Source organism: Haliotis asinina, chromosome 3, assembly GCF_037392515.1.
Source record: "Haliotis asinina isolate JCU_RB_2024 chromosome 3, JCU_Hal_asi_v2, whole genome shotgun sequence".
Lineage (NCBI taxonomy): Eukaryota > Metazoa > Mollusca > Gastropoda > Lepetellida > Haliotidae > Haliotis > Haliotis asinina.
In genome coordinates, this window is record NC_090282.1 from 15,329,276 (window position 1) to 15,344,796 (window position 15,521).

At 39.6% G+C, this 15,521-nt stretch overlaps 1 protein-coding gene across 1 annotated transcript in view; it reads right to left on the reverse strand.

The window, feature by feature from the left end:
- Positions 1-9,040, reverse strand: part of LOC137277540 (diacylglycerol kinase theta-like) — a 52,839-nt gene extending 43,799 nt beyond the window's left edge. The window contains exons 1-2 of the mRNA XM_067809321.1: positions 8,543-9,040; positions 3,216-3,295 (exon numbers count right to left, since the gene is read on the reverse strand). Of these exons, the coding sequence (XP_067665422.1) occupies positions 3,216-3,295; positions 8,543-8,717 (255 nt within the window). The 5' untranslated portion in view covers positions 8,718-9,040. The remainder of the gene's footprint in view (positions 1-3,215; positions 3,296-8,542) is intronic.
- Positions 9,041-15,521: the final 6,481 nt, after the last annotated feature.

Genomic DNA, 15,521 nt, shown 5'->3' on the forward strand with positions numbered 1-15,521 from the left:
ACCTGGTGAAATCAATCCATTGGTTGATAGTCTAAACAATGAATGATCCCAGTCAAAATGCACAATGACAGCATCAGCAAATACCATTCATTGTCTCAACTAATCTCATTCACTGAAAACAGAGAACTATACAGATCCAGACTGCCAACACTGAAGTGGGCAATTTCATGGTGGCACAGACAGAAATAAACTCTCAGACAAAACAGTGGTTGACAGCATTGAAGTAGATAGTCAAGCATAAAGTTTTCTGATATACATTGCAACAAGTGGTCAAACATCAACTCCTCTGATATACATTGCAACAAGTGGTCAAACATCAACTCCTCTGATATACATTGCAACAAGTGGTCAAACATCAACTCCTCTGACATACATCACAGTCAGCTGTCAAACATCAACTCCTCTGACATACACCACAGTCAGCTGTCAAACATCAACTCCTCTGATATACACCACAGTCGGTAGTCGAACATCAACTCCTCTGATATACACCACAGTCAGCTGTCAAACATCAACTCCTCTGATATACATCACAGTCAGCTGTCAAACATCAACTCCTCTGACATACATTGCAACAAGTGGTCAAACATCAACTCCTCTGACATACACCACAGTCAGCTGTCAAACATCAACTCCTCTGACATACACCACAGTCAGCTGTCAAACATCAACTCCTCTGATATACACCACAGTCGGTAGTCGAACATCAACTCCTCTGATATACACCACAGTCAGCTGTCAAACATCAACTCCTCTGATATACATCACAGTCGGTTGTCAAACATCAACTCCTCTGATATACATCACAGTCAGCTGTCAAACATCAACTCCTCTGATATACATCACAGTCGGTTGTCAAACATCAACTCCTCTGATATACATCACAGTCAGCTGTCAAACATCAACTCCTCTGATATACATCACAGTCGGTTGTCAAACATCAACTCCTCTGATATACACCACAGTCGGTAGTCAAACATCAAATCCTCTGACATACACCACAGTCGGTAGTCGAACATCAACTCCTCTGACATACACCACAGTCGGTTGTCAAACATCAACTCCTCTGATATACATCACAGTCGGTTGTCAAACATCAACTCCTCTGATATACATCACAGTCAGTTGTCAAACATCAACTCCTCTGATATACATCACAGTCAGCTGTCAAACATCAACTCCTCTGATATACATCACAGTCGGTTGTCAAACATCAACTCCTCTGATATACATCACAGTCGGTTGTCAAACATCAACTCCTCTGATATACATCACAGTCGGTTGTCAAACATCAACTCCTCTGATATACATCACAGTCAGCTGTCAAACATCAACTCCTCTGATATACATCACAGTCGGTTGTCAAACATCAACTCCTCTGATATACATCACAGTCAGCTGTCAAACATCAACTCCTCTGATATACACCACAGTCAGCTGTCAAACATCAACTCCTCTGATATACACCACAGTCGGTTGTCAAACATCAACTCCTCTGATATACATCACAGTCAGCTGTCGAACATCAACTCCTCTGATATACATCACAGTCAGTTGTCAAACATCAACTCCTTTTATATACTATACAGCCGGTGGTCAAACGTCAAGTATTCTGATATACACCACAGGCAGACGACAAACATCAAGCCCTCTGATATACATCACAGTCGACGGTCAAACATCAAATCCTCTGACATATATCACAGTCAGCTGTCAAACATCAACTCCTCTGATATATGCTGCAGCCAATGGTCAAATATCAAGTCCTCTGATATACACCACAGTCGGATGTCAAACATCAAGCCGTGTGATATACAACACAGTCGGCTGTCAAACATCAAGTCCTCCGACATACATCACAGTCAGTTGTCAAACATCAACTCCTTTTATATACACTGCTGCCAGTGGCCAAACATCAACTCCTCTGATATACACTGCAGACAGTTGTCAAACATTAACGCCTCTGTGAAAAAGCATCTTCTTCAGGAAACCTGGAACAATTTGAAACTTCTAATACTGACAAGGTAGTTGACTGTTGTGGTCACTGTAGCCAAGGTCAGTTCGCACATGTAGTATATGGACTGATGAGTTGTTCCAACAAAGTTTGATTATTTCAGTCAGTGACTCGGGCCGGGAGTACGAAGAGTTGAAGACAAGATCAGTTGATGTCAATACATATCGAGGATTGAAATAAAATGAATTATGGGTAAAATACTGTCTGGGGTTTGGTTTTGGCACAGATACTTTCTGTTCTAGGGGAAACTATTGTTTGTTTAGGTAAAATCAATTAAACTTGTAATTTCATGGAAGAGAAAACCTAAAATACCATGAAATACACTGAATACTAAAGCGCAATAAAACTGAAAGACCCTGACAACATATTTCAGTTGTTTCATATTTTTGGTGGTCATGGTTGGGTTCAATATATGAGGAAAATATCCTGAAATCTGTCCTGATAACATTTGCTGTAATTCTAGTATCCTCTTCCTTGGATAATATTCAAAGAGAACATTAGCAAAACAAACCTGATCAACTGAACTGGTATAAAGGACTAGGTTCTTCTAATGTACACTAAACATACACTGTGACTATCATCAGTCTTTCAAACAGCAACAAATAGCACCTTCAATAGCAGCTTATTTATCCAGTCTGTAGGCCTTTATTTAAAAAGGCCATCAAACATGGTTCCAAAATGCACTGGATAGTCTCCTGATATCCAGCAGATTTTGCCCACTGGAAGACATGGGAACCTGCATGTAGGGGAGAAACAGTATACTGCAACAATAGTAGAAGTGCAGTATTTTGCCTTCGGGTAAGTATACCGTACTGCGATCAGAAGATACAGTATTTTCAGCTTTTGTACCATCATTTATTAAATCCGTTCTAAAGTGTCCAGAAACAGAATCACTTTTGTCAAAATCTATGCATTTCTGTAAAGTTTGGCTCTAGTTGTCAATTTTCTGCATTATGATATGTGTCATGTACAGAATCAAAGGACTTGTACCACGATACATACCTTGGTACCCCTGCCGGCATGACTCGTCAAAAATTCTGCCGAACCAGCTAAATCCAAAATGTCAACATGCCTCAAACAAACTGGCTTGTGTTGCCAGTTAAATTCAAGCATCTGATTAAAGCAAAAGTGGAGCATGTAAGTAAGTTTCACTTGAAATGATAGAATACTTCAATAAACATTAAACAAATCTGCAACTTACCTTGACAAGATTTGCAGCAATACTAGAACAAGCTGACACAACAGTTCGTAGACATCGATCATGTACAACAAAGTTGCAGACTGAAACAGTAAACAGTTTGGTGTAAGGTTTGGATGACTGTCAAAGACAGAAAAAAACTGACTGTTACTTTTCCACTTTGACTATGGTAAAAGCTTAATGTCACATATACATACATATATATGTAGATTATGTTTCATATGACAATAGTTTGTTTCCAGATACGAAAACTGTCATATCAGAACATTCATGAGGTGATAATATTAATAATATCATATCAAAGAAGACTCAATGTTTTAATGACAATACAGTTTACTTGTCAGAATAAGGTAACAGTGACATGAAAACATTTTTATCAAGATTCTTTTAAAGGATAAAAATTAAAAATAGGTTACATTGTTTGTGTTTAGTCTCCCCAACAGTTCAGAATGACTAAGGTTTCTTAACCAATCTGAATTTCACAGCTAAAGGCAGTGTCTAAAGAAAAGTTTTGAATCCAAGAGAAGCGAGTGAGTGAGTTTAGTTTTACGCTGCACTCAACAATATTCAAGCTATATGGCAGCAGTCTGTAAATAATCGAGTCTGGATCAGAAAATTCAAGGATCAACAGCATGAGCATCCATCTGGTGTAAATGTGGGACTGGTGACGTGTCAACCAACCCAGTTGCCTCTTACAACATGTGTCGTCACCTTTTATGGCAAGCATGGGTTGCTGAAGGCCTATTCTACCTCAGACCTTCATGGAGAGAATCTACTTGCTACTTTTTCCCTACAACCACAGTCTAAGTAAACGTAGTCTTGGTACTTTTCATTAAACTCCACTAACAAAACCTTGTAGGAGGTTGCATCAGGGAACCTTTGAGTGACCTATGACTGTCCAATCAAACGCAAGAAGGCCAAACCCGTCAGACAATGGCAAGTGTTTAGGGTTTGGTGGGACTTAAAACATTCGCTAGTCACGGACACTGATCCCTTAGTAAACGAAAATATGACTAAAACAGTGGTACTTGACCTGCAGTATATATCATATGCTTAGGGCTTTCTGATGACATGGTAACCATTAGGTAACATTTCTGCAAGCTGACATTTCTGAATATTGACAAAACGCTATTTTCAGCGAATGTTTACTCACTGTTGACAATATTGTCGTGTGCTCCATGTGCATTACCCAGTAGCGATCGTATGGAAAATAGCATTCAGAATAGTTCAGGCACAAACCTTTCCAAGGTAAAAGTTCAAAAGGTATGAATGAATGCTCACTTTCGCAATTTGGTAACCTGTGTTCTGACTAGTCAATCTCAAAGGCTACCTCTTACTTGGTTTTGCTAGACTTGGCATTGGAGTGTAACGAAAAGTACTCAGACTGCCTACTACCTGTATCTCTTGGCTTCATTAGTTATTTCAAGGGCATAGTTTTGAAAGATATCACACCTGTATAAAAATACTGGTATTAAATATTCAGGGCATACAGAGGAATGCAACTGTGTGAGGTTCTATAAAAGTTGACCTTGAATAGGTTTACCATGAAATAAGAGTAAGACTCAAGAGCATGATTCAAAATGCACTAGAAGCACACGGACATGACAACTAAGTGGCACAAAACAGAAGCAGGCCACACCCTGGCTCCAAAATTTATTTAAGTTCTTACATAAGCTGGTATGTCACCAGTGTCACATAAATTAATATTGTACTGCTGTAGAATGCAATTGGAATAAGCATGGTCAGGTGTACTTGTTCCTGCATTGAGCCTATGAAGGTAAAACCTCTTTTAAACCATTCAACATGGTTTACGAAATAGGTTAATTTATTCAGAGTCAGTTCATGCCTAAAATCCTATCAGGTGAGAAGACTGTAATGTCATACTGACCTACTGGTTACATAAGCGTGGTCACATCTATGTCATATGTTCCAACACAAGCATGTCATACAAGCTGCTAAACATGACAGCCTCGACTTAGTAAAGCCTAAAACAGTAATTCAGCTCAATGAGAACATGTTGGCTCCATATGGTAGAACATTTACCAATGTGTTCATGGCCAGAGCATGATTATGGTGCTGGCAAACACATCCATCACTGAACATTTAGGTTTTAAATGAAATAGATATTCCTAAAGTAATCTAATCTGGATTAGTGAGTGAGTGAGTGAAAGTGAATGCAGTTAGCTGGATAAGCAGCTTATATGGGCCTCTAAAGGTAATACATGTGCTAAAGAAGCAGGTATTTACAACAAGGTAAGACATTGTTAAGAATTTTTACTAAATCTAGTTTCATCTGCTGGGTAAATGATCTTCTACATTGTAGCATCTACAATATGGCATTAGCACAATTGGAAGTCCTGCACATGTAGTTGATGTTTCAAGATTTTACAAGTACTAGTAAACTTTAGCTGATTTCAAACCTGGTAATCTGTACAACAGTTATTTATGCTATATGTGTCTTTTTTTGACACATAAACCTCTCCCCTTTTGAACATTTTCCCCTCATTCTGAACCATTACTAACTATCCAGCTTTTAATTAACATAACAGTCAACTTTTTCTCTAATATTTAGTACGTTTTGCTACAATAACATTTGTTTGAAATATATCTTGCAACTGGGTACCTCTGTGTTCACGGTAGGACATACAGTTTTGCGTTCCTACAAGGCATTGCCCCAAGAATCTTGTGTGTGCATGCACAGAAGAAGAATGCCCCAGACAGAAAGCGTTGGCGTCTTGGAGGGGGAGGGGGTAGAGAACAGGGTCCCCAGTAAACCTTTTGAAATTTAAACGTCATTTCCTACAATTTCAGGGCAGGTTGTCATCATTTGTAAGACAAATTAGCTGAGAGAAACTTTATGTATTTAGCTGTTCATTAGGCAAAATATACTGTTCAGTTACTTGTTCCCAGATCACAAAATGCTTTGCGTGCAAAACATGCTGGTAGAAAAATATATCATGCATGAAACATAAATCTATTGTCGTGCAAAACGCAGGTTTCTGCTTTAAGGTGAACACTGGGTACCTGGTGGGACATGTCGTTACCCTGGCATCAGAGTCATGGTGAGTAACTGAGTGAGTTTAGTTTCATGCTGCACTCAGCAATATTCCATCTATGTGGACCAGACAATCCACTGATCAATACCATGATCATCGATCTGCACAACTGTGAACCAATGATGTGTCAACCGAGTCAGCGATCCTGACCACCCAGTCCCTTTAGTCGCCTCTTACAACAAGCAGTCACCTTTACAGCAAGAATGGGTTGCTGAAGGCATATTCTACCCTGGACCTTCACAGGTCCAGCATCGTAGAAATAGCTCAGTCACCAAGGCCATGGAAACAGACTGAAAGTCAGCCCCTACCTGTATTTTTGGTTAGAAATGGAAGTTTTGGTGTTCTTGTGTTTACCATTGCTAATAATTGTGTGAACATATTTACACTGCGTGAGTTAGGTTTACACTGGTGCTAGCAACATTACAAAGATATCACGGCAGGGGACACCTAAAATAAGCTTGCCACATAGTACCTACGTGTGGAATTGAACCCCGATATTTAACATGATGAACAAATGTTTTTTACCACTATTCTGTTTTAATACTTGCTCACAAATTTTCTTGTAAAGGATAAACATATTAGGATGCAGGCATTGAGAATAAACATGCCTTATTTGTGACAACATATGACCAACCATTGTTGGGTTTTATTGACAGCACTTAGCAAAAAAGTTGAGACACTTTTGTGGATTAACAGATAAGCAATAAGATGGATGCATGTGATAGATAAGAAGAGAAGTTTATACGGCGGATTTCATCAGCTACACAAGCTACTATTCTCCAATGCTCGACAAAATGGCAAATACGCACTAGAAGATGCAGTCAAGTCCCACAATGTACATATGAAGGTAAGCATTTAGATTCTTTTTGTTACTATATAACATCATAATAAACAAAAGAACTACAGACTGCTGAAGCTATCAAATTATCGTCAACACCACAAAATATTATTTGAATTGACTAGGAAAGAAATTGTTGTAAATTCTTAAAAGAAATGTATTTGTATCCCACTGTTGTGATGTTGCTAAAAGCAGTATTACAAAATGCTCACTTATTCTTAAAATAACCAATAATAACAAATATAATCCCTCAAAAACACATTCCCTTACTTTTTCAAAACAACTATTCTTTTTCATTGCTTGACAGATATCAATACATCATTTTCATTCATGCATTATTAACAAACACATACTCTGTTAAACAAATTGGTCAACAAAAACAATTTGATAGTAAAACAAGACACAAACGGTTCAAAGTCCATGTTTTATTCACATACAGAACAAGAGAGTGTGTGCCAGATGAGTTCAGGTGACTCATTTTAACAGTAACTATTGTTTAGTCCATCATCAGGTATATTTCCAAAATATCAGTGATACCTGTAATTAGTCGTATCTGGTACAAACAAACCAGTGGTTGATATGACGAGCAAAGTCCCAGTCAACGTCATGGGCAATCAATCAAGTCGCAAGGTCTGACAAGCTGGTTCATTTTTTTGTACCTATTCATTGAATATGATGAGCATTGGCTACCTTGAGTAATTTTAACCTGGAATCTCCTGAGGCAGGCAACAGGTGACAAGTTTATCAATATAGCCATTCAGTCAGTCAGCAGAGAGTATTCAGTACAATGCACACACTCAGAATACTTTAATTAAAACAGCTTTGCATGTAAATGCAATAGTATCCCTCAGCTAATGATCTGTGTGTGTATTGAGGAATATCCTACAGGAGAGAGGCTATACACACCTTTGCAAAACACACATGCATATATCACATATGCCATTGCTTCCACTCAACATCCCATAGTTTACCATGGCTTGGCAAAGAGGCAGTAATAGAAATTATACCTCACATTCCCTGCCGTTAGCACAATGAACACATTTAGTACATCATGCACTCTACCCATGAATAAATGTATCATTTTTTATCCGTTGGCAAGGATAGTTACGATAAGGGATTTAGCTGAGCTTTGGAGCTAGCCGGCTAACTGCTCTACAGTAAAAGGGTAGGAAGGATCGAGTCTGTCAAACCAGTCCATCTTTCCCTCTTGCACACTCTTTTCCTGAACATGAACAGCATTTCAACATGTCCCGAAGAAGCTACACATTAAACAATGTGTATAACTGTCAAAAATTGCAGCGAAAGCAAGCGATAGACGTTGCCGACATATTATTAAAATTGATAACGGATTTGTAATAAATTAATGAGGTAATGGCAATGCTTGGCTCTGCCAGTGAACGTGGAAAGCTGGCCGTTACTGCTTGATGTTGGCTTACCTTCACACACATACCCCTGCCCAATTAATCCCCAAAGCATATCCGTGCAGTGGTGGCAGTAGGTTGGCTTGTGAAACGTTTTCTTAGTGAAGAAATGACCATGTCCTAGCTGAACATCGAGATCGTGCTGGGAGCCACCAGGGCTATCCCCTCGCTCCGCTTCTTCGGCCATCATACTGCAGCGTCAGGATCTCAAACCACCTAGGCGAATAAAACACACGCTCTACTAGTCCTGACACAGGACTGTTCGCCTATATGGCCGGGAAGCCACCAGGAATTCAGTACTCCAAAACATATTCAGTTAGTTTCTAGGTTGGAGAAGCCGGCCATTTTATACCGGGGATAAATCTGGTATCATAATATGCCAATCAATCCCTCAACGGAAACGAGGCCTCTACCAGCGAAAGCGAGACTCTTGGACAGCTCCGCGAAGCATTTCGTAATGATAGCGAGGCTCCAGGAACAAAATGGCGGGTGGTTACGGAAATTCAAAGATGGTTCCAGTGCCACCTTACCATTTTGAACCAGGTACAGTTTGGCCAAACTCATGTCAGTGACATGTAGGCTCATGAACCTCACACAACGGGATGTGCTGTACTGCTGCGAAAGCGTGCTGTTACTGACACTGCCGACTGAAGGTCAAGCCCTGAGAGGAGAAGTAGCTGCACTAACAAGCTCAAAAGTTTGGAATGGTTGTGGAAGTTTGGTATGCTTTGGTTTACTGTATGTTCTCGCCATGATGTTGTTTAGTCCGTTTATGTATAACAGCCTATAGTGTATAGACACGGTTGAGAGCTGTATTTAGCCATGGTAATACAGTCGTGTGACGTCTTGCTTCCTGGTATGCCTGACACATCAGCTGCGTCAGCTATTGGCTGAGTTCACATAGTTTTCCGGGTGTGTGTTGCCAAGGCGTCACCAGCACGTTTATACCACCCAATGGTTGTCTTTGACTGCAAAAAAGAAAGAAAATGTATGGGATTTTGTTTGTTTGTTTGTTTGTGCATGGTAATTGTGATTATAGTGTCAAAATAAACACATTTTAAGCATATTTCACACATCAGTGTACAATATATTGGTATTACTCGTTATTTCCACAATTGCTTATTGCTTGATTTATCAGTTTTGTTTTGTGAATAGTTAGTGTTTTACATTAGGTTGATTGTAGTGATGATGGTATGTGGTGTGTTTACATTAGCTTTAATCTGTTGTTTATATTGTTGTATTAACATAAGTTAGGTTGATATCAGTGTCACTTTTCTACTCTCAATAACATGTGTTTGTGATTTTTTAAGTACAAGCAATCTCTTTGTTTGATGAACAAATATTTTTTTGTAAACAAAGGCGAGACATTGTTGCACTGAATTAGCTTCAGAGGATGTGAACGCTGACACAGTGTCACCTAGTAACACACTTGGGAAAACCTCGTCAAAGGACGTTGTGATTGCAAAGTTAATGTTGCCGCGGTGCTTTACCTGAAAAAAATTACTCCCATCGATACAGTAATTATTTAGTGTCGATAGGTGTTATCGTGATTATTCAGTTAATTGATTACCTGCAGATTGGTATTTGTCATGCTGGCTAACGGGTTCAGTTCCCCACATGGGTACAATGTGTGAAGCCCATTTTTGGTGTGCACCGCCTTGATATAGCTGGAATGTTGCTAAAAGCGGGGTAAAACTAAACTCATTCCCTCACTCATGTGTAATAAAGTGTATTGGAATCTGGGTATGATAGTGATGATACCAGATGTTCGCGGAAAGGTGAGCGTATTTTTCCTGTGCCAGTGACACCAGCACCACAAACAGTCAAACACCGGCGAAGGCATGATATAAAACACATTTTGAATTGCATCAGACATGATATTTGTCAGAATTCAGCCTCTGCATGTCACATTTATCTGCCACAAACCAAAAGCTTTGCAAAAGCGTCGAGTGCTATAAAACAAAAATGTTCAAGCAACTTTTGAGCAAGAGTCGCGAATGACACTCTTTTGAGATATCGTCGCTCTAGAGATCGGGTCATTGAAAAAAAAACGCCCAAACTTACAACTGTGGAAAAAGTTCAGTTCATTCGGGTAACGAATAAGAAGGTTTCAGAGATCATTGCTCCCATCATGTCAACACAGACCATGTACACCTTTTGCTATCTTTTGCTATCTTTACTGTATTTTCATTTTGACTTGATTGCTGAAGCAGTATTTTTTAAAAACGCATTTGTTCTTAATTCCAATTCGTTCGAATTTATAAAGATAAATTAAAACGTGTGTATCGGTACATTCTTCTATTAGATACCATAACAAACACCTCGTGCGATGACTGTGATATGAGGGGCACAAAAACAAACCTGGAAAGTAAACGACAGGCCGATGACCTAGAAGATCCCACATGGAACGTGTAATCATAACGGACGGAATGCACCTGTAATGATCCCAGCGTTTGTCTTAACTGTAGACAACATGATTCTGGAAGACAACAAACGGACATATAATGCAAATTATGATTTGTTGATGCTACCAGTTACGTTCGACGTGCTTAAGTTTCGAGAACAGCTGTGCCATTACAGATTTTTAAGTTTCCATTCGTTTAATTTTCACCACTATTTGCCGTGTTTAAACGAGACTGATTATTTCCCAATCAAGGCACTCGATGATCCATACATGCTAAAGGTGTGGTTAAAGCATCCGCTCGTCACGCTGACGGCCCGGGTTCGATACCCTACCTAGGTACAATGTGCGAAACTCATTTCTGGTGTCCCAGACCCTCCCCTCTCAGCTGTGATATTACCAAAAGCGATGTAAAACCATTCTTTCTTACTAGAAACCTTAAGCCATCTACTATTAATCGGACCCTGATAATCGCGGGGCAGGAGCTAGTGGACTCCCTACGTCATCGTGTAATAAGAAGTTTAAAATGGTAATCTTGTCACCATGCCCTGCTTTAAACGTTATGGAGATACAAAAAACAAGGACTAATGGGTTCAGGGTGAATGTACTTTGTGTAAGTGTGGCATTCACGTTATACTTATAGTCAGTTCACGTTTTAAACGGTTCACCTTAGCTGGAGTCTAATCAAAATGTCTCGTTAAAACAACATTTTATATCATTACAACATGACGTAATCTTATCCGTGAATTCACTCGGTGATTGTTTAAGTCTCGAGTTAGTCAAGCAATTCCAATGTTCAGTAGTAATGGGTAAAAATGATTTTGTCTTGATAATCGGTATTTGTAACTCCTTCAGTAGTTCATCATTGGTGACCATTTATCAAGAACAGAATTTATCCGTGCAGTACAATGTGCGTCTTTTTTTAACCAGAGGCCTAAATGTTTGTGCTCGGAATAATAATTACTTATGCATAAATAATCTTGGACTGGTTAAAATCATGTCAGTAATATCACTAATTATATAATGTTTCTCACTTTGATGCAAATGCCACCAATGTCAGCAAATGAGCATTTCCTTAAATCCTCCAAAATAATCAAATAACACCCCATCAATGTACATGTATCTCACTTTAACACACATTCGACGAATCTCACTCACTGAGCATTTTGTTGAAACAAACTATGGCTCATCTGGACTAACACTAACCCCACTCAGCCAAATCTCACTCTGGCTATGTGAGAGACCAGTCTTTTGACAGAATCTGGCTAAGTGAAAGGACACCCTATTAGCCGGCATTAGTCCACACGTACATACGGACGAACGTGTTAACACTAATCGCCTCATCCCTGTTTTCGCGGTTCAGGACGCTTAGCCACGTGGGCTTTACGGGGTAGACTTCACGATGTATAGTACGTCTTTGTCGGAAGAGACAACAGCTGAGGATCACGTGGTTATATCGCTGATTATGTCACTGCTGCACTGGACATGCAGTCTGGACATTTTACGTGCTGTCGACCACTGGTAACTCCATCCCAAACTGTCCTGTACAGGAACCCACGAACGTGTAGAATCATTCCGGACAGTGGCGTAAATAGGGCTGCACGGTATTACCGGAATATCGGTATAGCGCAATACGCTTTTTTAAACAATACGTATTGCAGTATTCTTTCTGAGGGCCGGTATAATGGGTAAAAAACATATATTAAGTTTTTTGTGTGATAATCTTTATAGTTTCAATTAAACTCTACACATACGTTTATTCACAAAGGATGTTTTCCTTCGTTATTCAGTGGCAAAACTGTACACTGTACTACTATAAATTGTATAAAAAGGGAAACAGTACCCATGACTGTGCAGCCTAATTTTGTGATTGCTGTTATCAGAACGATAGTATATATGTTTAGGTACTTATAATTTAGAAAATGGGATTGACATGCATATAATTAGTGCCACTCACTGTCAAATACTCAAGATCCCAATATATCGCAATACGTATCGCAATACGGTACCTATACCGCAATATATTGCAATACAATTTTGTTGCCAAGACACAGCCCTTGTCGCAAAGCAACTTGCACTCACCTCATGGGTGGTTCAACGCGGGTTTGTTGTTAACTGTTTGCGAGATGAAACACAAATACATGCAGTTCTTTACCCATCACGAAGGGTTCCTTTCAATTTTGTGAGTGATAATTTTAAATGCCTGTGATGAAGGCTATCATAAAAAACATTTGTTGAATAACAAAACGGGGAATTAAAATCGTTATGAACAGGTTGTACTGAATATGTTTATCCGATTATTACCGCCATGGCAACTCCGTAGTCTGGTGGCCAAAGTGGTCACGTCCAACCCCAACATGCCCAAGACATTACAGATGATGAATCGTCATAGTTGCTAACACAGTTGCGTAGATCGATGATCATGCTGTTGATATCTGGATTGTCTGGTCCAGGCTCGATTATTTACAGACCGCCGCCATATAGATGGAATATTGCTTAGTGTGGCGTAAAACTAAACTCACACAGAGACCTTACTTCAAACTCATTCACGGAGGCATTTGTTGACGTCTGTAACATCGCAAAATATGTCTTATTTCCATTGTATATGGGTGTGTGATTGATTTAACTGGTGGGATTAAGGTATGATGACTTTGTTCTGGTGATCTATTCACAATTCATTGCTTTCATTGCATACATTTTGTATTGTTGTCAATGAATGTTACGACTGTCATTGAATGCGGGACATCTACCGCAATCTCGAAGTCTGTATCTTTGGTGTGATTCTAAATAAGAACACTATTGTTGTTTTAATATATAGTGATAATGAGTATGTAAATGCGACCCGTGAAGGTCTGGGGTGTGAAACGTCTTCAGCAACCCATGCTTGCCACAAAGGCGACTATGCTTGTCGTAAGAGGCAACTAACGGGATCGGGTGGTCCGGTTCGCTGACTTGGTTGACACGTGTCATCGGTTCCCAATTGCGCAGATCGATGGTCGTGCTGTTGATCACTGGATTGTCTGATCCAGACGCGGTTATTTACCGACCGCCACCATATAGCTTGAATATTGCCGAGTGCGACATTAAACTAAACGCTTTCTCTCCTAAGTAAATGCGCCCTAACGCTTGAATATAGACTGTTTACATTGAAGGTTTCTCTAAGTATATAGTTACTGGGGTTTGTTGACTCAAGCTAGCGTATCGTTGATAATTTCAATGGGCATATAAAGTAAATACAGTGGGTATACTTAATCAACTACAAATCCACGAGCCGCCTTGATATTGCTGGAATTCTGCCCAAAGCGGCATAAACCCCGACTCACTCACAAAACCAGAAAGCATATTTCTAAGGGCATCAAAGTGACTTGATGTTCTGTTGATGAACTGGACGAAACTGGATTCCGTGCTGTCATCAAGCATCTCGAACTTACGAAATACGTGATGTGATTGTGAGATTATGTGAGAACAAACAGCGAGATGATCTCGATGTGGTAAACGTTGAAGCAACACCTTGGGTTCCAAGGCTACGGACACCTGTTCAGATATGCTGTTGATTCATTATCGCTTGTTACAATTTATGACGTTTTGTAGCGGACTGAGCCGATCTTGTCCAGAGATTGCTGATCAACAAACAAAGAGAACAAAACCCCGTAAACAGTCAGTCAAAGGAAACATTGAACTTCAGGCAAGGCGAATCAAACTGCTGAACAGCTTCTTACAGATGATGCCATAAATTTTCAATATTGTGACTATGGCTTTGAACTCAACGAATGACATCCGTTGTCACCAGGATACCTACTGTTAGACTTTCACCTCTTCCCATATGTGAAAGAAAAGAAAAACTGACAAGGAAATCTTGAAAATGATGATGACAATTTCTGCCTTGTTGTCTTTACATTCAGCCGCTGTTCGTAAGAACAATGACCTTGAACTCTCATTCGACTTCATCACTTTGCCGGTAATGTACTCGTGAAAGTTAGTTTTCTGACAGAGCGAAAATGTCTTTTTTAACATGGAAGGAGCTCCAGCTCGTCGCAGCACATCGCTATCACTACAAATACAAATGGGTTGTTTCGGTGTTGCGTCAGAAATATCAGTATAATGTCTCTAAATGCTGTGTACCCGAGACAGTATGTTACTGCCGTGACTTACATTCTGAGAATTCAGAATTCCAGTTAAACACCGTGAAAAACATTCCAATCTGTTCCAACTTAGTATGGCGACCATTGTACATTCAGCAATCGTTTATCCCAAAGGTATGTAGGTCTCCCTGATGCATCTCCACAGGGACCTCCCATGTAGGTGCCCGTATATATTCAGAAAGAGTGGTATTGTTTATGTAGAACGAAACGTTGCAGTTTATGAGACCAACTAGACCCTTTAAAAGGCTACACACACATTTATTTTAATGAAGAGACAAGCTCCCTAAAATACCTTCATGTGCCTATGGCTAGTAAATAAGCAAGTGGGTATTCCAGAGGTTAGCAACGTGAAAGAAGGTTTGATGTTCGTTTCTGGTTTGTGTATAACAAGGGAGACGATGATGGAGAAAGGTACTACAATTTCAACCGAGGTCCTAGAAACGCTTATTAA